The 27,487-nt window shown below is 33.1% G+C and overlaps 1 protein-coding gene across 3 annotated transcripts; it reads left to right on the top strand.

Moving 5' to 3' along the window:
* Window positions 1-10,914: 10,914 nt before the first annotated feature.
* LOC124533531 (annexin B9-like) lies at window positions 10,915-27,267 on the top strand. Of its 3 annotated transcripts, XM_047108879.1 has the most exons (9): window positions 10,915-11,124; window positions 11,260-11,748; window positions 15,023-15,199; window positions 18,562-18,766; window positions 21,727-21,806; window positions 22,213-22,285; window positions 23,534-23,707; window positions 26,010-26,191; window positions 26,873-27,267. In XM_047108879.1, the coding sequence occupies exons 1-9, from the start codon at window positions 11,110-11,112 to the stop codon at window positions 26,927-26,929; spliced, it is 1,452 nt and encodes a 483-aa protein (XP_046964835.1). In that variant the 5' UTR covers window positions 10,915-11,109; the 3' UTR covers window positions 26,930-27,267. The 3 variants fall into 3 exon arrangements, with proteins under 3 accessions (XP_046964835.1, XP_046964837.1, XP_046964836.1); XM_047108881.1 differs by lacking the exon at window positions 11,260-11,748 and having other exon boundaries at window positions 10,933-11,124; XM_047108880.1 differs by lacking the exons at window positions 10,915-11,124; window positions 11,260-11,748 and adding an exon at window positions 14,109-14,403.
* The last annotated feature ends 220 nt before the right edge of the window (window positions 27,268-27,487 follow it).

Below are 27,487 nucleotides of genomic sequence, written 5' to 3'. Positions count from 1 at the left end.
AGCCACATGGGATGTTATTAGTAGTGTTAGTGGAAAACCCAAAAAGGAAATGATACCAATAGAATTGAACACAGGTAGTAGATACACGAGTTCTGAATTAGAGGTTGCTAATTTATTTGAATCATTTTTTGATAAAGTACCCCATAAAATAACATTTCATTTAAAATCATCTACATCAAATGCAGCTAGGTTATTAAATAATAGTGTTTCTAAATGCGTTATTGATTTTTCATTTGAAACGGTTTCTGCAATAGATGTCATAAAAGTATTTAAATCTATAAATATTAAAAAAACTAACGACATATGGGGCATTTCGGTAAAATTTTTTAATAACATCATATACGATATTGCTCCGTATATAGCAGTAATTTTTAACAAGAGTTTGGACACGGGTTCATTTCCTAACTTGTTAAAATGTAGTAAAGTTTTACCACTTTTTAAAACTGGAAACAGGAGCGATCCCGGTAATTACAGGCCTATTTCAATACTCCCATCTTTAAGTAAAATTTTCGAAAAAATTATTTTAAATCAACTTCTCGTCCATTTCGGTACAAATGCTATTTTTCATGGTGAGCAATTCGGTTTTAGAAGAGGTCGCTCGACAACTGATGCGGGAATTGCGCTTCTCAAACATATTTACGATGCTTGGGAGAAATCACAGAACGCTATTGGAGTATTCTGTGATTTATCTAAAGCATTCGATTGTGTAGAACACGAAACGCTTCTTTATAAGCTCAAATATTACGGTGTTAAAGGTAAAGCTCTTGATCTCATTGCTTCATATTTAAGTCAAAGAATCCAGCAAGTTTTCATAAATGGAATAAAGTCTTCTGGATCTACGTTAAAAATGGGAGTTCCGCAAGGTTCAATTTTGGGTCCCTTTCTATTCCTAGTATATATAAATGATCTTCCTTTCTATGTTAAGGGTATTTGTGATATAGTGTTGTTTGCTGACGATACTTCGCTGATTTTTAAGGTTGACAGGAAAAAAAATGACTATGACGATGTGAACGGTGCATTATCACAGATACACAATTGGTTTACAGTAAATAATTTAGTTTTGAATGCTCAAAAAACAAAATGTGTAGTTTTTACCCTACCTAATGTTAGCAAGCAAAATTATAATATATCTTTAAATGGTGACCGTCTTGAAGTAGCTGATACTACGGTGTTTTTAGGAATAGAATTGGATTCCAGACTTCAGTGGACCTCTCATTTATCATCCCTAACAGGAAGACTCAGCTCCGCAACATACGCGGTTAGAAAAGTTAGACAACTAACTGATATTGATACCGCTCGTTTAGTTTATTTTGGTTATTTTCACAGTATTATGTCATATGGCATATTACTTTGGGGTAACGCTGCAGATATTGAATCTGTCTTTATTTTACAAAAGAGAGCAATTCGGTTTATTTATAATCTTGGAGCTAGAGACTCTCTTCGGGATGTTTTTAACAGAGTAGGAATACTTACTGTTGCGTCGCAATATATTTACAACAATATCATGTATATTCACAGTAACATTGATCACTTTGATAAAATCAGTGATAATCATTGTATATGCACTAGAAGTAAGGATAAACTTATAACGCCAAGTTTCCGACTCCGCAAAGTCAATGGATCCTTCTTGGGGCAAGGTATCCGTTTCTATAATAAAATTCCGCAGAAATTTTTAACTTTGCCGTTTAGTAAATTCAAATCGTTTGTTAAAAATACATTGGTAGAAAAAGCATACTATTCGATACAAGATTTTGTAGATGATAAAAAAGCGTGGAGTTAATACCTGTTGACTTCCAAGCAGGATACATTAATTGAAATAATTGTATTTAATTAACATGACGTTGTATTTAAATGTTAAAAAAGAGTAACTACTGAGTTTCTTGCCGGTTCTTCTCGGTAGAATCTACTTTCCGAACCGGTGGTAGCTTCACTTAATTGTAAAATGACGATTCAAAAGTGCTTATAAAAGCCTACTTGAATAAAGTTTATTTTGATTTTGATTTTTGATTTAGATAAGTGCAAAACAATACATATAATAAAAGGAAAAATAAAACCGGGTAACTACGCAATAACTTCTTCTGATACAATAACAGCTATGGAACCAACAGATTTATATAAATACTTAGGCTATAATCAACTTAAAGGACTCGATCATACATCAATCAAACATACACTGACAATAGAATATAAAAGACGAATAAACGTTATATGTAAAACTCAACTCTCTGGGAAAAATCTTATAAAAGCCATTAATACATATGCTATACCTATACTAACATACTCATTTGGAATTATCAAATGGACTAAAACTGACATAGAACAAATAGAACGAAATACACGCACAATTCTAACAAAACACAATAATCTCCACCCTAAATCTGCAATAGAGCGCCTAACACTCAAAAGACAAAATGGAGGAAGGGGATTGATAGATATTTATAATCTCTGGCAAAAACAAATTAATACACTAAAAACATTCTTTCATTTAAAATCTCGCACTAGTGACATACATAAAGCAATAGTTGTAAATGACAATAACTACACCCCATTAAATTTAAGTGAGCAAGGATATCATATGAATGACTGTATTGATGATCCTCAAAAGCAAAAACTAGAAAACTGGAAAAAGAAGGTACTACACGGACGCCACCCACACGACTTAGAACAGCCCCACATTAATACAATAGCATCAAACAAATGGCTCAAAATAGGAAACCTTTTCCCAGAAACCGAAGGTTTCATTATAGCAATCCAAGACCAAATCATTAACACGAAAAACTACAAAAAATATATTATCAAAGATCCCACTATCACAAATGATAAATGCCGTAAATGTCATATCCAACCAGAGACCATACAACACATAACAGGAGCATGCATAACCCTTACACAGACAGACTACACTCATAGACATAACCAAGTAAGCAATATCGTTCATCAAAAACTAGCACTCAAACACAAACTTATACAAAACACAAAAACGCCATATTACAAATACACACCACAAACAATTTTAGAAAATGCCACACACAAAATTTATTACGATCGAGGCATTCTTACGGATAAGACCATTCACTATAACAGACCAGATATAACTCTACAGGACAAAATCAATAAAGTCACTTACCTTATAGACATAGCAGTACCCAATACACATAATCTACAGAAAACTATCGCTGAAAAAATAAATAAATATAATGAGCTCAAGGAAGAAGTCACGAGAATCTGGAAACAAGAAAAAGTCTACATCATCCCTATAGTTATCTCCACAACAGGTGTCGTCCCAAACCATCTCCTCCATAGTCTGAAATTATTAGATCTAAATGAGTCCCTTTATATCCCAATACAGAAGGCTGCTATTTTGAACACATGTAGAATAGTAAGAAAGTTCATGCAATTAGAAGAGACTGACACAACATAATTACTACACATAAATATTACATACATAAATAACACACACCACATACTGCATTCACTTGATTTATATCCGTGAATGTAGTTTACACCAGCTTAAAGGCTGAGAAAAACAAAATTTCCGAAAATAATAATAATCATTTATTTCAGACCATAATTTAACTTAATTATTTATGTATGACATTTTTTTTAAACTAATTTTAAACTATTCTACTGGACTACGTGAAGTCGTATCCAGTGAGCTAGTATTGGTGAATCCCAGCGGTCCGACAATGCACGCAAGATGGTGTTGGGACTGTCCCGTACTCGTCGAAGTAAGGACGCGCAGCGTTTGCGCATGATGGAAGCAAAACCATCTGTGTGAGCCTCTGCAAACATGGCAGAGGCGCTGCAGTATCGCGGCAGCCCCATCAACATCCTGAACGCATTGTTGTATTGCACACGTAAGTCATTGTATGCCCTCCGAGTATAGTTCACCCACAGACTGCACGCATAGAAAGATTGACAATATGCGTTAAAGAGCGTAGTTTTTACTTGTTTTGTACATTTTGCAAATCTGCGGATCAACATATTGCAACGAACAGACAGCGACCTTCGTTCTCTCTCTATATCAACATTATCTTTCATATCTTCCGTAATCCAGTGACCCAAGTACTTAATACGGTCAACCTTTTTTAGTGATGTACCACAAAGTGTAATATTTGGTACATGATTGTAACGCTTGTGATCCGGTTTAAATATCATAAACTCACTTTTCGTTGGATTGTATCTTAGTCCATGAGTCACTGCATAACTTTCACATAAACTAAGAAGTCTTTTCATTGCACTACTTGAGGGACTCAGCAGTACCATATCGTCTGCGTAGCTAATATTATTGACACAGACTCCGTCAATATGACAGCCGATTCCAGTACTGCTAAGCTCCTCAAGCAGTTTATTAATGTACAAATTGAAAAGTGTGGGCGAGGTCAGACCCCCCTGCCTCACTCCGCAATCCAACCTATACTCTTCAGAGTGCTTACCAGCCCATTTAACATTATTTCTTTGGTGCCTGTACCAATATTTAAAAACTGATATAATTTCATCAGACAAATTTGTTTCAGTTTTTAATTTATTCCAGAGAATGTCATAAGATACAAGATCAAATGCCTTGGAGAGGTCTAAAAAGCATGCATATACTGGTGTTTTCCTGACAGTATAGTATTGAATCGTTTGCTTGAGGCACAGGATAGCACTTTCCGTAGAGAGGTCAGGTCTAAAGCCAAATTGTGCGTCATTAAGCGAGACGTGTTCATCCAGTCGCCTTCCAAGCAAACGGTCAAACACCTTCGCCGTAACCGTAGCAAGCGAGATCGGCCTATAGTTAGAAACGTCCGATGAATCACCCGTTTTATTTTTTATAATGGGTACCACTATAGTACGCATAAGATTATCAGGTACATATGAATGCCCAATACACAGATTAAAAAACAACGCTAAGATTTTTGGTAATTGAGCTCCTGCATGTTGCAGGTGTTCAATGCTGAGGTTATCATGTCCAGGGGAGTTACCTCTTACCATATTCTTTAGCACTTCCGTTACCTCATCAGCTGTAAATATTATACTACGGTTTGAATTACAAACCTCAGCATCAGACACCTGCAACACGGGTCCTAGTGGGGATTTTACCTTAAAGTACTGCTTAAACAAATTAGCAATTTCACAGGGTTCATGAACACCAGCAACACTGATAGGAAGACCTGATCTTTGATTAAATCTGTTGGTGGTTTTCCAGAATTTGCCAAAGTTCTTGTTTTTATGGTGTTCAGCAATAATATCCATTTGTATGTGTTGCTGGTTGTTTTGACACCATTTCAGTTTCGATTTAAATATACGTCTGGATTCGCACATTTCAATATAAGTATCACCAGTAGTTGGCTTGCCGTAAAGTATCCAGGTATGAAAATAAAATCTCGCCCTGTCGTGGGCGTCACGCACATGCTTATTCCAACCAATAAGGAATTTGTGTTTACGTTTGACTTTAACAATATGACTACAGATTGCAGCCTCAGAGAGGATATGTACTATATTATCATATAACTGATTTATTTGTGTTCTGTGATATGTATTACTACACACACTATCACAACATTCCATCAATTCCTCCGGAAAAACTAATGTTGATAACTTTAATTGACATTCGTAAAGATATTTAGATATTTGCTCTTTATCCCGATGACCCCAAATGATTTTATTTTCACACCTGTTTGTTACATTTATTTTAGATGTTATTACATTAAGATTACATTCTATTACTAGAGGATAGTGATCAGACCAATAGGTATCATAAAGAACATATATAGACGTAACCGCAGGCCGGACGGCACTAGTCACCAGGCAGTGATCGAGCCAGCGACGGGAACCGTGTGCATCACTAACAAACGTATAGCTGTCTGATGGTAATAAGTCCATGTCTATACACGACCACATTTGTTCTGAACAAAACGATGTAAGTTCTTTTTCAAACAACTCACCCGGGTGTGCGTTGTAGTCCCCTAACATAAAAACAGAGTCCACGTGTTGATTTTCAATTATAGCGGTTATCTCACTTAGACACTCAGTAAATTCTACTAAATTTTCACCACAATCGATAGGCATATATACAGAGAAAAACATTACACTGCGATCTTTGAGTGTGGCCTTAATTGCTGTAAGACGCACACTACTGCACTTCACTACATTTACCATAGGAAACACATCTTTCCTCCAGAGTAAGGCTACACCACCATATGGCCTACCACGAAGAAATCCTGCCGATGTATCCACAGCTGACGTACCCGTGTACGCGAAGTTGTTGTCAATACTCCCTAGAAAACTGAGGTCATGCGGCATCAGCCAGGTTTCCTGTAGCGCAACCACGTCCGCCAAGCCACACAGCCTCCGTACACAATCCACAGATCTTATAACATTTTTGCAGTTGAAAGTAACTAATTTAGTTTTGCTTATCATATTACGTTTTGATTATTCACACTGTTCTTATAGGCGTTGGCATTCACACGTTGTTTAAAGTCAAAAAATCGCCTATAGGCGACACCTTCCGGCCAAAATTCATCCGACATAAACAAGTCTAATTTATGTTTAGGTACAAAGATTTTGTATGATTCATAGTCTTTTTTTATTTTCATACTAATTTTTTCTATGTCAACATCAAGGCTCGACTTTGTTTTTATGTAAGCATGAATATCACACACTGACACTTCCTTTGACACATTATAAATATAAATTGGAATTTTAGTTTCCGCAGCTTTAAATTTATTTCCAGGTTCTAAAATCACCTTTCCCCTGTGTCCCATAAAACGATTTCGTGTTCTTTTCCGTTGAACTCGAATCCATTCATCATCCTTTTTCTGGTTTTTCCATTCTCCTTCTCGAACAATTTCTGCAACAGTTTTTGTTTTCGACATCATAATGTTGGTGTCGACCGAGTTCGCCGTATGTCTCGCGCTCTTATCGGATCGGTTTGCCGTAGTAGCGGGATGAGTCATCACTGCCGTTACTTCAGATTCATGTCGCTTACTTGCATTTGAATGCGGCGAGCAGTGAATACCCACATTTGAGAATGTTGTTGTTTTATTATTTTGATCTTCTGATTCTCTTAGACAGATGTTTTGATGGACATTTTTATCCTTATCTTTGATCATAGGCGGTAAACCCATGGGGCCACTATTACACTCAAAACTATCGGTTAAGCAAGCTCCGCGTCTTTTGTTTATATTGACAGGGTAGTTATTCACACTGACCGTCTCTTTTAACATTTCGATCTCATATTTTAATTCCTTAAAGCACTCAATAGATGCATAGCCTTTTTTAATCCCCTTGAGTTCTTCTTGCAACTTGACTATGTCTTTGAGGAGTCTAGTTACGTCTACATGGTCAAACAATACAGGAGGTAATTTTTCTAGATCTCGTGCCACAAACACTGGAATATCTTCAAAGTCGGTGACTCTCAATAAGCAGATAATGTCATCTATGTCTCTTATTGATTTCCCTTCTTTTTTACGAGTGATTTTGCGCCTCTTTTTCGGCAACGAGTCAAATAGCGAATTCTTTGCCGTCAAAATATCACCCTCGGAGAAAGCACTGGTGCATATTTTACTTATACTTTCATCGTCCATCACTGATATTTTATTATTTACAAAAGCGAGAAGCTCATTTATAACAACATTGCAATTATTGCATTTAATCACGTTAGAAGTCATCGTTAACGAGAATATTCACATTGACAGACAACATTTGTTGCAAATCGGGAACATAAAACGACAATCTATAATCTTATGTTATAATACAATAACCAAACCAATATATTACGTGTATGGAATTAACATTTCATCTGTTAGTTTAAAAATAAAATTATGTTCTAGATACATCTAGAATAGTCTAGAGTTATCAATGAGTTTTATCAACAACTCCGTCGAATAAATGAGATCTGTTAGCAACAGATTACTAGCTACGCACACATCAACTGTGTACTTATTGAAACGATGTTCTTTTACATAAGGATAAGTGTTATGTCCACAAAGCGTCCTTTTCCCCTCTTTCTTGCTTCCTCTTTCCTTTATTTAAGATTTAATATCTTTTTGTATAAGCTTATTTTATTGTTATTGTTTTAATTCACACGGTATTTTTTTGTCATTAACCTATTCCAAAACGTTGTTAATTTAATTCATTGCGTCTGTTATTTACAGAATAATCATAATAAATAGCGAAAGCCAGTTCATGCCAAGTTCCAACAGGGAGTCCCACGGTAGTTGTCGCTCTCGTTTCAATATATAATGAATTTAATACAATTGGTAAATTGATGATAAAAGAAGAATAACAAAAAATACATATAATATGGTAGTTATTATGCATTTCATTTCATATGTGAATTGATAAATATACGTACCTAATGATAATCGATATAAAATATTATGAAAAAATTTATATCGATAGATTATAAAAATTTGGTATCGATAACATTGTCAAATTTATTATTAGAATATAAATAAACAACCAATAGCAAATATATCATATGTACATAGAACCAGCTGATTAGCGACCGCCAGTACGGTTTCGGTCGGGTTCGGTCGGCCGGTGATCTTCTAGTTTACCTTACTCATAGAGAGGCGGAAGCAGTTGAGAGCAAGGGTGAGGCAATAGCAGCCAGCTTGGACATAGCGATGGGCTTCGATCGCGTGTGGCACAAATCGCTTCTATCGAAGCTTCCTTCCTATGGACTTCCCGGGAAATTATGCAATTGGATTACCAGCTTTTTGGCACGTCGGAGCATCAACGTCGTTGTCGACGTTGCATACTCTGACTTAAAATTAGTCAATGCTGATGTTTCACAAGGCGGCGTTCTATCGCCCTCTTTGTTTCTTCTGCATATCAATGATTTGTTGCAAATCGGGAACATTCACAGCTATGCAGACGACAGTACCGTTGACACCTTATACACCGGCCGCGCTAATATTTCTCGGGAAAATGTCGAAGAAAACCGGAACAAACTTGTGTCTGAAATCGATCCGGCTAAATCTAGTCCATTTCAACCCCAAAAATACGCAAGACGTCAGCCCATCGCCTAAAACTTTACAACTTCACATGGAGTACTCCTCTCACCTCTGGGCGGGTGCTCCCCAATACCAGCTTCTTCCATTTGACCGTATCCATTGTAAAGCGGCTCGAGTTATCGACGATCAAGCCCTTTCGGATCTCCTTAATCCTTTGGATTTGCGTAGAGATGTTGGATCCCTCTGCATCTTCTACCGAATTTTTCACGGGGAATGTTCCGAGGAATTGTTCGGATTAATCTCGGCTGCTGAATTTCACCTTCGAACATCGCGTCAAAATTCGAAGTTTCATCCGCACCACCTTGATGTCCGAAAATCCACAACATAGCGATTTCTTAGACATTTTCTCTCTCGCACAATCACTTTGTGAAACCAGCTTTCGCCAGCGGTTTTTCCGAACCAATACGACATGGGAACCAAGAAAAGAGCGTACCCTTTCTGCACCTGCAAGCCCCCTGGTGTTACAGATGTCCATGGGCGGTGGTAGTCATTTCCTATCAGGTGAGCCTCCTGCTCGTATGCCACCTATGTCATAAAAAACGCAACTTTTAAATTGCGGAAGAAAGCAAAAAAATTTCTTGCTCTTTTTTAGGAACGATGATATAATTGGCTTGTCTCTATTGTACAGATGGCTAAATACCTCGTATAATTATTATAAAGTAATATGATTTCTACTCCAAACAATAATAATATTCATATAATATTTTTAAATGAAAAATATTACGCCTACGCAAATAGTATAGCAATAAAGTAAAGGTAATATTTGTAATAATTGAAACAGGAGTGTTGAATAAAGCATGACAATATAAATACAATAATAATAGTAACTAAATATAATATAATGCTTTACTATGTATATCTAACTTTGAATCATTTATGGAACCCGCTGTTAACATACTGTTGACTACTATGTGTGGTAATTATTACAAAAAATATTCGTTATTTAACCAAGTAAGTTACGAAACGGTTAGGTTAGGTTACCTATATATTTTATATTAAAAATACATAAAATTTATAATAACACAAAAAGGGTACTTAAGTATACTTACAAAACAAATTGACAATGATTAATTTAAAGCTAAAAATTATTGATAAAATTTGAATAATATAAGTCAATCAGATTTATCTGGTTTTATTATTTTATATTATGTTATAATATATAAAAAGATTTATTGAAATGGGTTAAAATATATTTATGTATTTCACAATACCTGTGACGTACTACTCAGAAATAAAAACATTGGGTGTCACGTATGACGTATTATTGTGCCATGATTAGTCACCTTTGTTATTGAGGTGAGTAATACTTGTTTTGTGACGAAGAATATTTTACCAAACTTTATAGATCATTAAAATTTAAACACGCCTCCATTCGTTTGCCTACAACTCCTTAGTTACTACATAAGAAAAGTGCACGATATTACGGTTTATGAGTGTATGCAAAATACTGGAGCTATTTTTATTTACTGAATTGCTTATGCTTAATCATAACAGAGTTTACTCTCGTCACTCGTGCTTATGCTATCCTATGTTTATTCGCAGGACCATAGAGTACACGCAGATGGATGCACAGACGCAACGGATTTATATGCTTACGTTGCGACTCTGTGATACTGGCAATTTTTAAACCAATAATAACTGTTATACCATATCAAAACATATTATATTATTTTTTCCACAAACAGTTTTGTTAGAAATACCTAACAAAAATATTTGTAGAATTTAATAAAAATGGCATTTTGTAAAAAGTTATTTTTTCGATTTTATATTTATATATAAAAACTATTTCTTTTATTATATTTTCCATACAATATTTAATTGAACATAACGGTAAAATAAATGTAGAACGTTAAATATGAGCATAGACAACGTAATATTCGATAAAATTACCATCCCTAGTAATATCCGAACGTCACTGTGATGTCATCAACTCAATTCGTCATCGGAGGCAAGATAGGAGCCGCAATTTGCAAACGCTTAGCTGTCATTGACACAAAAGTTGTTCAAGCTAGCGAGTGTATAACGAATCTTAGTGTTATAACTGTACATCACTTAACTGTATTAAAATTTGTGTACTTAATATCAATATCAACTTAAGTTATACGAAATGAATCCCTATCAAGTAAGTAAAATGTGTGAAAGTGTAAATATTTAAAATGGCTGTATAAGTAGAAATCTTTGTTTTGTTTATCACAAAATACTTACGTCGTGTAGGTACGTTTGCCGGTAATTATAAAGGTATTCGTTTCGTTTCAAGGGTCAGCCACGTTACCTACACAATATCGGATTTAGCAACTCGGCCCCGCAGTCTTTTGGAAACCCGATGCCGATGCCAGGCTTCCCTACGATGGGATATCCAGCGCCTCAACCTGGTTATCCTAACACAGGGTCTGGCTATCCGCAACAAACGCAAGGCTATCCGCAACAATCTCAAGGATATCCACAACAATCACAAGGGTACCCTCAACAAACTCAAGGGTATCCGCAATCGCAAGGTTACGCACAACCTGGTTCTGGTTACCCGAGTCAGGGATATCCCCAGCCAAACTCTGCTCAAGGTTATCCTCCTGCTCAAGGCTACCCTCCAGCTCAAGGCTATCAGCCCGCTCAATCTGTACCAACACAGCAAGGTTATCCTCAAAGTTCTAGTTATCAACAGTCTAATCAATATCAGGGGTATCCTCAATCAGCGGTCCAAAGTCATCAAGCTTATAATGTTACTTCGAGTCCAGAGCATGAACGGAAGGTAAATTTCTTAAATTAAATTCTAAGCTTACAAGCTGTATGTTATTTTATATTTTGTGATAAGCAAAACATTGGCATAGAATTGTCGCTTTTTATGCTTACAAATTTAATTTTATTGTGTTTAATGCTTTTATCAAAATCATTATCAATTGTCACTAACAATATTATCATTCATTCTCTTCATACTTTCAGGGACAGAAACAGACAAAACAATTAGTTGGTTATTGTATCTATACTGTCCCTATAAGTGTCAATTAGGCTTAAAAAGAGTTATTGAGAGTTAGCACATTATTACTTAATAATACTAAAGAAATTTATCGACAGAATAATCTGACATTGTATACTAATGCTTAAAAATAGACCTCATTAAACAAATATCATGTTAAAATCTAACTTTCGATTCAATACTCTATAAATTTGAACAAAAGACAATGTTAAAAATTTATCTTACAATTTTTTTATATACCATTATTAAATACTAAATATTTGAAAAGGAAATTAATTTTTAATACTTAATTTTTGTTGCCTTTTCTTTAATCGTAAAAAAAAAATAGAATCTCATGACAGTGAAAGCAGAATGACTAAGATTAACAATAAATTGTGAACTGATGCATATTCTAAAAATAAATATCATTATCATTATAAACACTTTCATTTATTAGTGTTACCTTACACATACATACTACTTGTACATACATACTAGCATACTTTTAACACTATTATTCATTGATCATATTTGCATAGGTTATACTTGCATAGTTCATGTACACATTGACACATACACATACAATTGTACTACAAGATTGAACACTGATAACTGGCGTTGTGCCAATTCATTTTTATTCTGAATCAAATAGTGGAAGTATTATTCGGAATGTAGCGCAAACATTTTAAAAGAACTCTTTTAGTGTGAGTAATACTTAGATTACACACAAATTATTATGAACTGATTTATAATTAAAATAATATTGCAATTAAACTAGTTTGATACGAGTTCGCTCAAGTTGATTAGTATTTCCACTTACTCTCTGAATCTCTGGACCGAATCGGCATGGCTTTTAACCTGCTTTAGGGATGAGAACTTTTGCACATTCTTTGTATATTAACAAGTTTCATAGCTAGGGGAGAAAGGGCCCCGGTGCATAGAAAAAGAATCGGGCCTCTCGTTCCTATTCTTCTTTAAGTAATAATTACCTTTGAAAATTATAGATACCAAAGAAGAAATCTTGAGCTCTGGGTTGTGATTTTCTAGCTTCAGAAGCTTAAGGTTTAGTATAGAGGGCCCCTTGAACTCTGGGGCCCTGGTGCACTGCACCACCTGGCCCTATAATAGCTATGCCACTGGCTGTGACTATGCTTTAACATTTTGGATATAAATGTTGCAAAATTCATTTTTACATTTGCAAGTTTTTTACTCACTTCCAACGCAAGTGGATTCTAGTACATTGTATTATTCATTCACTCATTCACCTATCATTTTATTTATCCTTATTTTATGTATATACTTGAAGCAAGAAGATATTGATTGGTCATGTTTAATAATTTGAAGGAAACGACTATCAACCTGTTCCAGTAATGTATTATTTAATCACAGGAAATCGTTAATTTTAAATGAAAAGAAAGTTGATAATAATTATCATGGAAATATTACATGTTACGTTTTTATAATTGATTTTTGCCTAAATTTTAAAATTATTGTATTAAATTTAAAAAAAATAAATTTATTTTATCTTTTTTTTTGGTGTAATATACTCAGCCAGTGTCACATATTATATGATATGGCAGAATTGTTATTCAATTTTAAAATATATATCAAATATAACAAATTTTTAAATTGTTTACATAAAATTGATACACTTAGGTAGGTAGTTAATAAATTAATAGATTTATTTTACAAATCTTTAAATTATAAAGCTGCAGTTGCACTTATTTATCAGCCAAATTTTGCGGTTCTTAGCACATTTTTTGAGGTATATAATTTATCAATCTGACTGAATGTGTGTAGCCATTGATGTATAATTCAGTAAATTTAAAATTTATTTGACACTAGTTACCGCTCGCGACTACTCTCGCGTCTGGGAAGGTTTCGGTATTGGGTTAGTTATGTCCATTTCTTAACCTTGCCTATTATATTGCCTTTATATGGAAAATTGTTTTATATTAGATTGATTAGGTATAAATAGCAAAACTCGCTTTCGTTAAGGATGACGATAAGTTATATATCGTTCAACTTTACACGAAAATTAAAGAAAACGAAGAGTATCGTACACGTATACATAAGTATAAGATCCTGGTGCCATACCTACACAGTGACTCTATTCAAGGAACAGTTTACTGCAATTACATTGTTATGGTCACTTCGTCTGTCCGCGTACATTTATCACAATAACCAACGATTCAGTCTCGGCTTCGGTCCCCACTACAATGGATGTTGTTGCTTTAAAACCGACCTCTGTTTTCGTACTATACCATCATTAATTCGTGATATGGTGGGCTGTGATGTAATTTTATCGTGTGTGTTTTAATGTTTGTTAATTCGTGATAGGTTACGTTCGAATAAGGTAATATGTCTTCGGTAACATCAAATTCTAGTATGCGCAGCATCTACAGAGCGTCAATTGGCATACGGCGTGGGTTCAAGTCGTTTCGTTACACGGTATTTAATAGCTTTTCTCGGTGTGTTCGTTCTTTATGCCTACTTTAATTTGCATGTACTAGAATGAAAAGACCGGAAATATCATGAACGATGCTAATTTACTTATATAGCACCAAATCCAAAATTTATGGATTGTTTTTTTATCATACAAATTGCATTGATGTTGTTTTATATTATTTGATTGCATATCATTTCTCTTATCTGTACTAGAATACCTTTTGTTAAGCTGTCAACACATTTAAATAGATAAATCGAATAAATGAAAACAAACATTAAGAATTAAGTCGAAATATTTGAATATAGATTTAAAATTACTTAACGATAAATAATGTTTTTTTAATTACTTCAAGGATTTTTTTTTAAATTTAGAATTCCAAGTATGCATTATATTCGTTTTAAATACGTTTCAAATTATCAGCCATTAATATTTATTTTAACTTTACATTAATCATTCTGATAAGTAGTAAGTTAACACTGTTTCATAATTATCTTCATCATCTAACATATTTCATGCATGTACATATTGTATATCCTTTTATACAATTGCTTTTTTAATCGATTATAATTTAATGGTAAAGTTGTATCGATATTTCGTTTAATGGTAACACTCAATTCACAGTCCAAACCTACAGTAGTACCAGTGAATCCCTTCGATCCCCGTGAAGATGCAGCGATCCTACGGAAGGCAATGAAAGGCTTCGGTACCGACGAAAAGTCGATTATCCAAGTATTGACTCGTCGGAGTAACGAGCAACGTCTTCGTATTGCGTTCGAGTTTAAAACTCTTTATGGAAAGGTAAATATGTTTGTTTTTTCATTGAGCATCATGACTTGTTTACATTTATTCGTATTGACTTCGACATGTTTACATTCTATGTCGTAAATATGAAGTTATAAGCTATCGCTACGTAAATTTATATCTATCGATTTGTTTTTTTTTTTTTTTTTAATAATGGTAATACTATTCATCCATGATATCTGGGATGATTGGAAAACAATTTAATTAAAAGGAATAAAACAGAAATTATTACGATGATAAATCTATCAGATTCTTATCTATGACCTATTTAATGACAAGAATCGACGACAATGTTTAATTGTATAGTGCTTATTTGATATCAGAATAACATAAAGTTTATTATAAAAAAAACAGCTCAAGAATTGCGAAAAAATATTTGGTACTTAACTTTACTTTTAAAAAAATTTGAGTCAGAAATATTCTTCTCTAAAAATCTACCTAGTGGAATAAATAGTGCTTTACAATTTACTTTTTATTTACGTTATATTAATTTCATCATCTATATCAGTCAACTGCAGTGATAATTCAACGCAGTTGACCGATATATATTAAATTAATCATCATTGTTATCAAATAAATATTGATAATTTGCAATTGCAAAATAGTTTAACATTCATAATACAAACGGCGTTAACAAGCACGATAAGCGTACAGGGTTGAATATACAAACATGCTGAAAAGCGTACAAACGTCTAATAGTACATCGTACTTTTTATAAAGTGTCACACGTATCATATATTTATTTATCATTTATACTATTTATAAACTACTGAACTGAATCATCTTACTGGCAACATTAAGAAAGAAAGGAATGTAAAAACTTATGGATGAGTAAAAATCTTAGTTTTGTTTTTTTCACGTTAATTATTCTGCGTTCATTAAAAGATTTTTTAATCGAATACCTGTAAAAATTAAGGAAATAATTGTCGTAAACAGTTAATGCCATCCGCCGCGTTACCTAACAATGTTGAGAAATTAAGCAAATTACTGCAATAATATAATTGATAATATTTGTTCAATAGCATAAGTACCTATTATTCATCTTAACATTCATATATGCATATGATTTTGGACAGATATAAACATCGACATGAAACCACAAGGGTGGTTTAAATTTAGAACTTGCCACCTCTGATACGTTATCAATGTTTTGTTATAACACTTCCGATGGAAGCCCGACTTTGCAGTGATGAGTAAATTGACTTTGTAATCAGTCAATGTCAGCTGTCGTCGTCAGGCCGGTCTGTATGGCAGCGCCAGTTGAAAACCTAATAAAAATAAAAAGTCGATCAGTTTTTAGTTGGAGAACTATAACCCTTTGAGTTTAAAAAAAACATGTCGAAAAAGTAAAGTAACAGTGTAAAATTTCCACAGCTGGGCTAAGGCCTCCTCTCCCATTAAGGAGAGGGTTTTGGAATATATTCAACCACGCTCTTCCAATGCGGGTTGGTGGAATGCACATGTGTCAGAATTTCGATAAAATTTGACACATGCAGGTTCATTACGATGTTTTCCTTCACCGCCGAGCACGAGATGAATTATAATCACAAATTAATATATAGTGGTACTTGCCTGAGTTTGAACCCGCAATCATCGGTTAAGATGCACGCGTTCTAACCAACGGGCCATCTCAGCCCAGAAACATGTCGATTTCGTCGTAATATGAATCTTTTTATAATGAAAAGATTTAGTAAGTTCGTTGAACTTACTTTGTTATTTTGTTTATAAATCTCAATCGAGTTGTCATAGAAATTGGCACTATAAAAAATAATAACCGACCTTGGGCACTTTGTTACGCCCCTTGTGCCATGGTTACACTAGCTTACTCTACCTTAAAACCAAAACAGGACCCAGTATTTGGCGGTAGACAATCTGATAAGTTAATAGTACCTACTCGGTTCAACTTGCATACAAGCCTATCAGTTATTATTTATATTAAAATTTAATATAAATATTTTATGCAAATAGTTTAAGTATCCTTAAACAGAAATTACTCATCTCGAAATGATAAAGACAAAATGCAATTCTACAAGACCACATAAAATGAGGTTATCTTATCGTAATGGTATTTAAAAAAAATGAAACATATTAGAGGTAGGTTATCGCTAATGTTAATGATAGGGTAAAAGGTCGTATGTAAATATTTAATTAAATATAAAAATGGAAGAAAATGAGTATTAAAAAGAACAACAGCTACCAAAACAAAATATCTGTCCGATTACAATAATATTATTTCTGTTATTTGACGATTAAAAAATTAAATACGATCTTAATGCCTTTCATAATACGCTTTCTATGTATTCGTTCCAATGGAATTACTATAGTTAGAAAATATAAATTAGCTACGCCGAGAAGACTCAGTAGTTTAAATAACTGAAGACTATGGTCTTTAAGTCCTTTCAGAAATTCATAAGTCTGACGAATGTACAGAGCTATATATTTATTTTTTATTGGGCTTAGATACAAAGTAACTTTTTAAAGTGATATTGATTTTTCTTGTTTTATTTGTTGTAATTGAATGAACATTATGTCCATTAGTTGATTGAATGTTTTCGTTCAAACCAATTTAATTTCTATTTTGAAGGATGAAGACTTAAAATTGTTTGTATATTTGTAATTTGAAAATGGCCTTTAAATTATACTCTGTGGACTTTTTATGCTCTATTATAATATGTCATTGTTGATTAGTTTTACACATTTATATCATATTTAAATTAGTTTAATAAGGCAAAAAAATATGAAAGTTAGTGATGTAATATATGATGATGCCTGATGAATGAACATATGAACATATTAAAATAAATATAGTAAAGAAACAATGATAATTTAGACAATTTGTACTATATTTAGTACTAGCATTGCCCCGTGCGAAGCCGGGTTGGATCGCTAGTATTGTGAATAAGTTTCCTTTGTGTTTACCGTACCCCTGCATGAAGGTATTATTTTGAACAAACTTACTGAACGCACCCGTAAATGTCAAAGATGGCCGCCCGTTGAACTTGTCATTGAAGTTTAATATCGAAATATTTCGATTATACGAATTTTTAATAAGTATTTATGCATTTTGTCGACTAAAATAATATTTTTTTAACGACCTATATATAATTTTAAAAAGGTTTCGATCAGGTCTATCGTAGCGTAAATCTGTATCGATAATTATTGGATTCTTAGATCAAAATAAATTGTAAAGAGTTATTTACTGGTAATCTACAATTTTTATCATATCACATCTATCTTTTATCTCGTCTTAATGGATAAACAAACATTACAGATAATAATCCGAACATCATTATTTTTTATCTGTGTATAAACAATAAAGATAAGGCAACGATCACATTATCAATAAATTTATGATATAGGAACTGGTGTCGGATTTGAAGAGCGAAACTAGTGGAAAGTTCGAAGATTTACTGGTGGCTCTCATGACGCCATTACCGCAGTTCTATGCAAAGGAGCTCCACGATGCGACGGCGGGCATTGGTACTGACGAAGATGTGCTCATTGAGGTCATGTGCACTATGTCAAACCACGAGATCAACGTCATCAAGCAAGCGTATACTGCAAGTAAGTTATAATTTTTTCATACTGGCAATTCCAGTCTTCTATTCGAACTTTTTTCTTCAATATAGCGTTACACACTGTTGAGATATTTATTCTTTTAATAGACATATAACTATCACGTTAATGTTCTATTTTTTTATTTTGTATATTAATAAATAACACGTAGGTAAGTAGTGATATCAAAATAAGACTAAGTATAAAAGTCATGCTTGTCCCTCGAAGTGTATATCCAGAAGATGTCCTAGAAGAAAATCAGATAAATAAATAATCAAATATATACATAAAAATAATACGTATATAACATTACATAATAATTATACTGTATCATATATTTCATTGGTAATGACGGCGTGGTTGGTTAAACCCGAAACTAAAGTGAAAAATACTCAAAATGATCTCGAATCCGATTTTGATAAATACTAAAACAACATTATTGATGATTGTATAGGGAAATCCCAATATACTGCCTTTTTTGTTTATTAATGATAATGTACGTCATATCTATAAAGGTATTTTAAAAATAAGCTTACTTTTTTATTATACAAATTCCAAACACTATTACGTCTTTATATCTGTATTAAACATATGTCTAAATTAAATCGAAATATTATCTTTAACTCAATTACTCAATCATTGAATACAAGTCCAATGATACTTGGAAGCATACTCACTCACTTTAAGAAGAGGAAAAAACTATCTATATAAGGAAACTGTTATGACGAGTATATTTCTCCTTTTCTGTTTAAGTATTTTAAATTTGAAAGAAGACAAAATAATCGGTAACTAATACACGCTATACAACGATTAGTATTGTAATTAAGATACTTTTTGGGTACATTTTGCTATAATAATAACACGCGCTGCCTTGAAAAACATATGAATCCCTATTCGAGAAACCGAAATGCCGATTCTATTTAAAATTCACGTGTAGCGAAACTTTCAGTTTCAAGTAGTATAAAATAGTTTCAGTTGTGATAAAAGGTATAATTTAGTTTTCAATTTACAAGTGACCGTAAATAGGTATAATTCAGGTAAGGAGGTAGGATACAAACAATTCTAAGCACAATGATGCCCACCATCGTTACCGTGAATCCACATTCCTAGATTGTGGCGATACTTCCTCGAGTTGGAACGAACTATTTCCTTATCAAGAGTGTTACTAAAAAGATAATTCTTAAGCTTAAGTACACCGATATAATATGTAATTCTATACATAAATATGCAAAGGTAAAACGGTTCAGTCCCTTGTTCTGGCTTAAGAGTTATTGAAAAAATGCAACTGGAATAATCTTCCTCAAATTTTAAATAATGATTGTGGACAGATATCGACCACAGTACGCAAGTATTTTGTAATAAAGCGTTACTCAACTTTAGCAAAGAAATTATTCGAATTTTATGTTTCTGCTGACGTTACTTTAATTACATCTAAATAAAACATTATCGTTCAACGTAAATGAAACATCTTATTGAGGAGTGCTCGTCATGTATTGGGAAGACTAAATATAAAGGTATACATCATTGACGTCTGACGTCATTACGACGTGTGTTCATGACAATAGGTACAGTGTTTTCCCGAAACACAGATCGTTGCGTGATAAATGACGTAAGTCGAACACTCACGCGTAGTCTTTTTGAGTTACTTTTTCATTCAAACTGAAACTCAAACTCAAATAAGTTTATTCAATATAGAAGCATTACACTTTCTTAGTGATGGTCAATTGAAACACTACCACCGGTTCGGAAAAGAAAATACCCTGTTGTTGTTTTTTTTTTGTTTGTCTCATATATTATATAAACAATTTAATATGAGATGAAATAGCCAGGAGGCGATCGTTTCATTCCCAAGGTGTGCTATCGATCATAAACTCATTAATTGTATAATGACCTTTTGCACACAAGCGTTCCTAAACATATATTTTTTTAATTTGGCAACAGAGGCATTTTGAACGCTTTCTGGGATCCTGTTGTAAAACCGTATACATTGCCCCACAAAGGAGTTACTGACTCTATGTAGTCGAGTAACAGGAGTAACAAGTTTGTGTTTGTTCCTTGTACCAATGCTATGACCAATGCTATCACATTTTCTTTTTTCGTACATACATAACATTGCAGAATATATATTGAGAACAGGATACATTTTGATACATTTTATAAGTCGACCTTTTTGGCTCCCTTTATTTTATCAATGACATTGTATTCATACTTTTTATACACGTTTTCGCTTTTTTAATGGTACTGCAGAAACCTATATTTCATGACCTTTAGCTGGCTGATATAAGTAGTATCGATTTAATCAGACTCGAGTCACGGTCATAATATTTTTCCTCGTCAGAACGCTGAGTCATCAATAATCGCTCGTTGTGAATGAGAGAAATATAAAATGTAGGAAACCGTTGGGCTGTAGCCAAAATTTGATGAATTACTGTTTAACAAATGGTATAAACGTTCTGCTTTTTATCGTCTAGGCTTTCACGCGGAGACAAATAAATCATCAAGCATTGTCAGTCATTGACCTTTTATGCTAATTAGGTTGCGTTATATTGACCGAGTTGATAATATTTTTTTTTAGATAAGATAACTTGATTATGAAATTATGTTTTATTTTGAATTATAAAATTGTAGCTTTGTTATCCTTAATACTATATATTTTTTTATTTTATAAGGTAGGCTGACTGGCAAGTGAATCATCTGTGTAGTTGTCGCTGCCCATAGGCATTCTAAAAAGTATTAACAATTTCTTACGTGGCTAATGTGTCACTAACTTTGGGAACTAAGATGTTTAGTGTCTTGTGCCCGTTATTACACTGGCTCACTCAAAGCGAAAGAAGATATGATGAGCGAGTGGTACCTATTCAGACGAAATTTTACAGAGCTCTTTCAAATTATCTTTAACTTTTTCTTTTCTCTGGTTTTAAATTAAATAGTCTGTTCATATTTAACATAAAATAATTTTTTTGTTACAGTATATGGAACACTTCTCGAGGATGACTTACGCGGAGACACATCAGGAAATTTCAAGAGGCTTATGACGTCACTGTGCATGGTAATATACATTGTCGTATTTACAGATGTTCAGATATAATTAAATTATTTTTTATTTATTATATCTAAAGTAAAATATTAATAAAATATATTTTGTATGTGTTAAAATATAATCAATCTATGCTTTATTTATATCCATTACACGAACTTGAATATTCCTTTGTCGTGTTGTCCCTTATAGATTAAATTTAATATAACCCTACCCGTTCAGAATGTAGTCCTACCGAGAAGAACCGGTAAAGTACGTAGTTACAATTTCATACGTATAATAATCATAGACAATATATATTACCTATGTATTATACATTAAAATGTAAACGAATACTAACTTCAAGCTCTTGTCATATAACTAAACGTAAACAGTATGTAAGGTTTCAAATTTTCAATTGAACTATTTTCATTCACAGGGTAATAGATCTGAAGATTTCCACGTTGATCAGGGTAAGGCCCGAGAAGATGCCAGAAGTCTGTTACAAGCAGGTAATGTACTATATTTAATTGTTAAGTTAGAGGTCATATTGTATGTAGAGTTTCCTTGTTTATGAAATATATGGACGGTATAATATTTAAAATACCAGTTAGAATATAATCTATATCACGAGATTGACAATTATATGATCATATGATGAACTATGCATGACATATGATATAATTTAACACATTATTTTTGATATATTATAATCCACTGAAGAGATTTCTCCGTAGTACTGATCATTAATATATTATTTATATATTAATGATCAGTATTTATAGGTAGGTATTTTAAAATTTGATGGTCATATATATTTGTTTATAGTTACTAGTTTTCGAGACTTAAAATTAAAATAAAAATAAAAATATGAGTTAAATTATACACGATAATAATGTAAGTAATAAATTATTTTTAGTAAGCACCACGACATATTTATATTACTCTGTACAAATTATATATATACTACCAACTCGCCCCGGCTTCGTACGGGTGCGTACTGATGCTAAATATACAACAGAATTTATTATTTACGACATCACATTACAAAATTATCAGTGTTTCTTTACTATATTTTCCTTGTATTATTTAAAAAAAAATGTCTCGAATCACTCTATATATTAAACAACATCAAAATCCGTTGCGTAGTTTTAAAGATTTAAGCATACATAGGGACATATGAACTGAGAAAATGACTTTGTTTTATACTATGTAGAAATTGTAAGGTAACGCCATCTAGCGGTGAGTCACAACAAAGTAGATTGTATTTATAAAAAAATTTGGGCCAACTTTCAAGGTAAACAACCCTCCATTAAATTATCGGCGTACATTAACAACATTATGTAATTTGTTTTTGTCTGCCGTCCTTATTTATACGTTAGTCATCTCACACACTTAGACATTTTGTAATAATAAGCGTCATATATGTGTGTTATTGTGAGTAATAGATCTATAGCAAAACTTATTTTACTATATAAGATTTTTTTAATTAATTTTCAACTAATTTATTTATGATGTAGAGGCTCGAGAAATGTACTGCCGTGGTATATTTATAATGCCAAAAACGGGGAAAAATGTAAATTTTGGAAGCTGAAATTCGATCATACGTCAATTAACGGTATTCTAGCCCGTATTACCATATGGTGTAGCAAGGACGTAAAAAGAGTACAATATTAACATATATTTATATGCAAGATATACTAACTACGAAATTATGCTATATAAAATGATTATTTTATGTTTATATTTCTGTTTTACAGGTGAGCTTCGTCTTGGCACAGACGAATCGGTTTTCAACGCGGTGCTCTGTTCCCGTTCGTTCCCACAGCTGGCAGCTATCTTCCAAGAATACCAGTTCCTCACCGGCCACGACATAGATGACGCTATCAAGGCGGAATTCTCCGGTGACCTTGAAAAGGCTATGCGAGCTATTGGTGAGTTTTCCTAATTAAACTATTTAATATTTTAAAGGGGTTTGTTGGTCGTAAAACAATCTATTTATCATATGTTAAACTAGGTATATGTGGAAACCACCTACCGTCAGATGGCCAATTTGCCAGTCTGTCTACCGATTTAAAACAAAAAAATCAATTAACTGCGGAGCTAACTATAGGCATAAGGAACATAGACTAGTGAGGTGGCCATAAAAAAATATTGAGTTATTGTTACCAATGAAGCCTATATCACAACATTTTAGTTTTAGTTTCCTAACCGCGGACAAAAATTCATCTTTTTTCCATCTACGTATGAAACGCACAACAATTATACTCCAGCCACATTCGATCTGGAATTTTAGTAAACAACCCATGTGTCATCATAATTAGGGTTGATACACTCTTAATAAAAAATAATAATTATTATAATTACAACTATATTCATTACAGCACAATTTCCTGTTTAAACACAAAAATTTTAATTTAATACAGAATCCAAAAATTTTATTTAGCCGGTCAATACATAATTTATATGAAAGTTAGCTTAAAATAAAAGTTTTAAAATTTTTAATTACCGCTATAATATTACTACAAAACTAACAACCCTATATTTTAATACTGACGTAAAAAAATCGCAGGTTTGTAACATTTGGAGTGTTTTTTAAGCAATTGGCAGATTTAGGAAGGTATATAATAGCGATACAGGCTCTTCGTAATTGGTGGTGTATATTTTTAGTCGTATTATAATGGTAGTATAACCACAACAGGTTAAGAATGTTAACATTACACACAACGTTTCATTACACATAGATTAAAAAAAAGACATCTTGCTTTGGCTAGCATAAATATAGCACTAAAATCACTGTTTCAAAGTAATCTTAATGAGTCCTGTCGTTTGGGAGGCGATAGATAAAGTTAATAAAGCGAATTATATAACTACAAGGTAATTTCTGATATCATTTTAAAATTGGAAGTATTACTTTTGAGATCTTCATTATTCCAGATGATCATAAGTATTATAATTATAACCAAGAATGCGCTTAGTCCTTTGTCTTAAATATTTTATTATTAATCATCAAATTTAATTTTTATTAACATCAAAAATAATTGTTGTACATATTTCTAAAAATGTTTTGAGCATCTGCCTGACGTTGGTTGCTAAGCAACGCTTTGTTATTAAACATTCCACATCGAATTTGGCTGGAGTATAGTTTAGATTTCTTCCCATCGGTTTTTTTAGAAGCGACTCTGGTGATGAAGTCTATATCCGAATTTATATTAAATTGTAAGTTTGTTTTATCAAAATTTTTTTGTTGTAACAACGAGATCAGGTTTTCATTTTTTCATTCTGGAATTCCATAAACTTCAACATTAGATTTTCGAGCCCACTGTTCTCGGATTAATAGTATGAAATTCAATTTCAAAAATTCAAATTCAAATTTTAGTTCCAATCTTCCAACGTGGTGACGATGTAAGAAGTTTCCAATCCCATCTCAATTTTAGTGGTGCCTGGGCGATGTAAAGAATTATATAAATAAAAATTTAATATAAGTCTGTATACTATATAACGAAGTAAAAAATATTCCTCATAATGCCAATGCGCCGTCATTAAAGTCATTAGTAAAGTATCACTGGTTCACTTATAAAAACCGGATGTATGACAAAGTAAATCATACTCATTAGCTATTCTAGAACAGAAAGGCTGAATCAGTGTGACGCCAACATATTGCAACAGTAGTCGTTATAAGGGACACTGCAAATCTAAGAAATGACACATTGACAATGATATTACATATACATTAGTAATGAAGATATATGTATCAACATGCGTTGCTTGTTAAATATTCTATCTATTAAAATGACCTTAAACTTAGTTATAGATAGATAAGAATCGTCAATGATACTATGGACGATTGTCTAACTTTATTTATAATTTTGAAAAATCTACATATTGCATTTATTTCTATCATAATAAACTACAAGAAAGGTACTAATTTTATTGTTGATGTTTATTTTATTAGTGTCAAAATTTTTAAGTATGTCTTATTAAAATTTAAACTAGCAAGATAACGCCCCCTGGCTTAGGACGTGTGCAATCATGACATCACAGTAGAATCTTCGAACATTATCAGTGTTTTTTTACTAAATTGTCTATGTATTATATCCAAAAACCTTCCTCTCGAATCACTCTATCTATTAAAATCGCATCAAAATCTGTTGCGTAATTTTAAAGATTTAAGCATATATAGGGACAGACAGCGGTATGCGACTTTGTTTTATACTATGTAATGATTATTTACAGTGAAAGTGGTCCGCAACAAGCCGTTATTCTTCGCGGAACGTCTCCACAAATCAATGAAGGGCCTCGGCACAAACGACCGTCAGCTGATCCGCATCATGGTGACCAGGTGTGAGGTCGATCTCGGAGACATCGCAGATATGTTCCAGTCTAAATATGGGGAATCTCTTCAGAGCTGGATTGAGGTAAGTTTGCACTATTCAGCATAAAGCACAAATTAATAAATATGAGACAACATCACATACATTACTCTGATCCCAGTGTAAGTAGCTAAAGCACCTGTGTTATTGAAAATCAGACGTAACGACGGTACCACAAACACCCAGACCCAAAACAACATAGAAAACTAATGGTAATCTACACCGACTCGTTCAGGAATCGAAACCGGGACCTCAGAGTGGTTTACCCATGAAAACGGGTGTACACGGGTTGGCTATTGTAACACCACACAATTTTTAAATCCTATCTAGCTAGATGGACAAAGATTGTCGCCATATTTGTTTATCATAAAAAAATCACATGGAAACGTAGTGGTGCTTGCTTTCGCCTTAAACCACAATCTTCGGTAAAAATTAACGCGTTCAAACAATTAGGTAATGATGAATATTATAAGCTGTTATCGTCTAAGACCCATCCATCAATTTACAAAGTATATAAAAGCGATATACCACTCACTGAATAATCACGGAATCTCACACTATAACACCTACATACCACAAATAAGGAATTTAGCAGGTATGTTTCTTAAAGGTGTAGATATCCGCAAAGAAATTAGTGTATTATAAATTTCGCACGTATAAAGCCGCAGGTTCAAATAGTATATATATTTGAATTTTAAATAATTCATATTAATTTCTTTGTTCCAGGGTGATTGCTCCGGTCACTACAAGAAGTGCCTTCTGGGTCTTCTCGGTCTTTATTAGACAGGTTGATTGTATTCACGCATTTTTTTCCTCTTGTCGAACACCGTGTCTCAAAGGCTTGTGTAATCTCATTGTAAGTCATTTACAATTTTATTGTGTAAGTGATATATTTTATATTTGAACTCTAAATTTGTCTATTATATAACATATATAAGTGTAAGTATACGCCTAGTAAACCATTCATTGCCGTACAGCAGAAATGATTTTACTAGTATGATATATTTGTAAGAAACTACTACTGACACACGCAGCTCGCTTTTTAGAGGTTTGGTTGTCATGCGTTAGTAAAAAAAGTTGCCAATATCCTTCCTTGGAAATTAAATTTGCTTCATACTCAATTTCATGAAATTCGATTCAACTTTAACTGATTGGAACTTTAATGTTAAAATCAATCTTATCTCATCTCAGGCTCAGCTAGGAAGGACACCTGCATATGTTAAATGTGCTACATTTGTGTCCCCTTCAGTGAACCAGCATCATGGTATACGTTCCAAACAAAACAAAATATATATCGTAAATTTGAGAAGCTGTATGGCATTGAATGAGTTTAACATATAC

The sequence above is a fragment of the Vanessa cardui genome, chromosome 11 (genome assembly GCF_905220365.1).
Source record: "Vanessa cardui chromosome 11, ilVanCard2.1, whole genome shotgun sequence".
NCBI lineage: Eukaryota > Metazoa > Arthropoda > Insecta > Lepidoptera > Nymphalidae > Vanessa > Vanessa cardui.
The sequence above is the reverse complement of the archived record's forward strand: the minus strand, read 5'-3'. Positions and strand labels throughout refer to the sequence as shown.

Coding starts and splice junctions, on each gene's coding strand:
- LOC124533531 (XM_047108879.1), top strand. Junction 18,767..21,726: donor CAAGCAAGCGTATACTGCAA/GTAAGTTATAAT, acceptor TTTTTGTTACAG/TATATGGAACACTTCTCGAG. Junction 21,807..22,212: donor TTATGACGTCACTGTGCATG/GTAATATACATT, acceptor TTTCATTCACAG/GGTAATAGATCTGAAGATTT.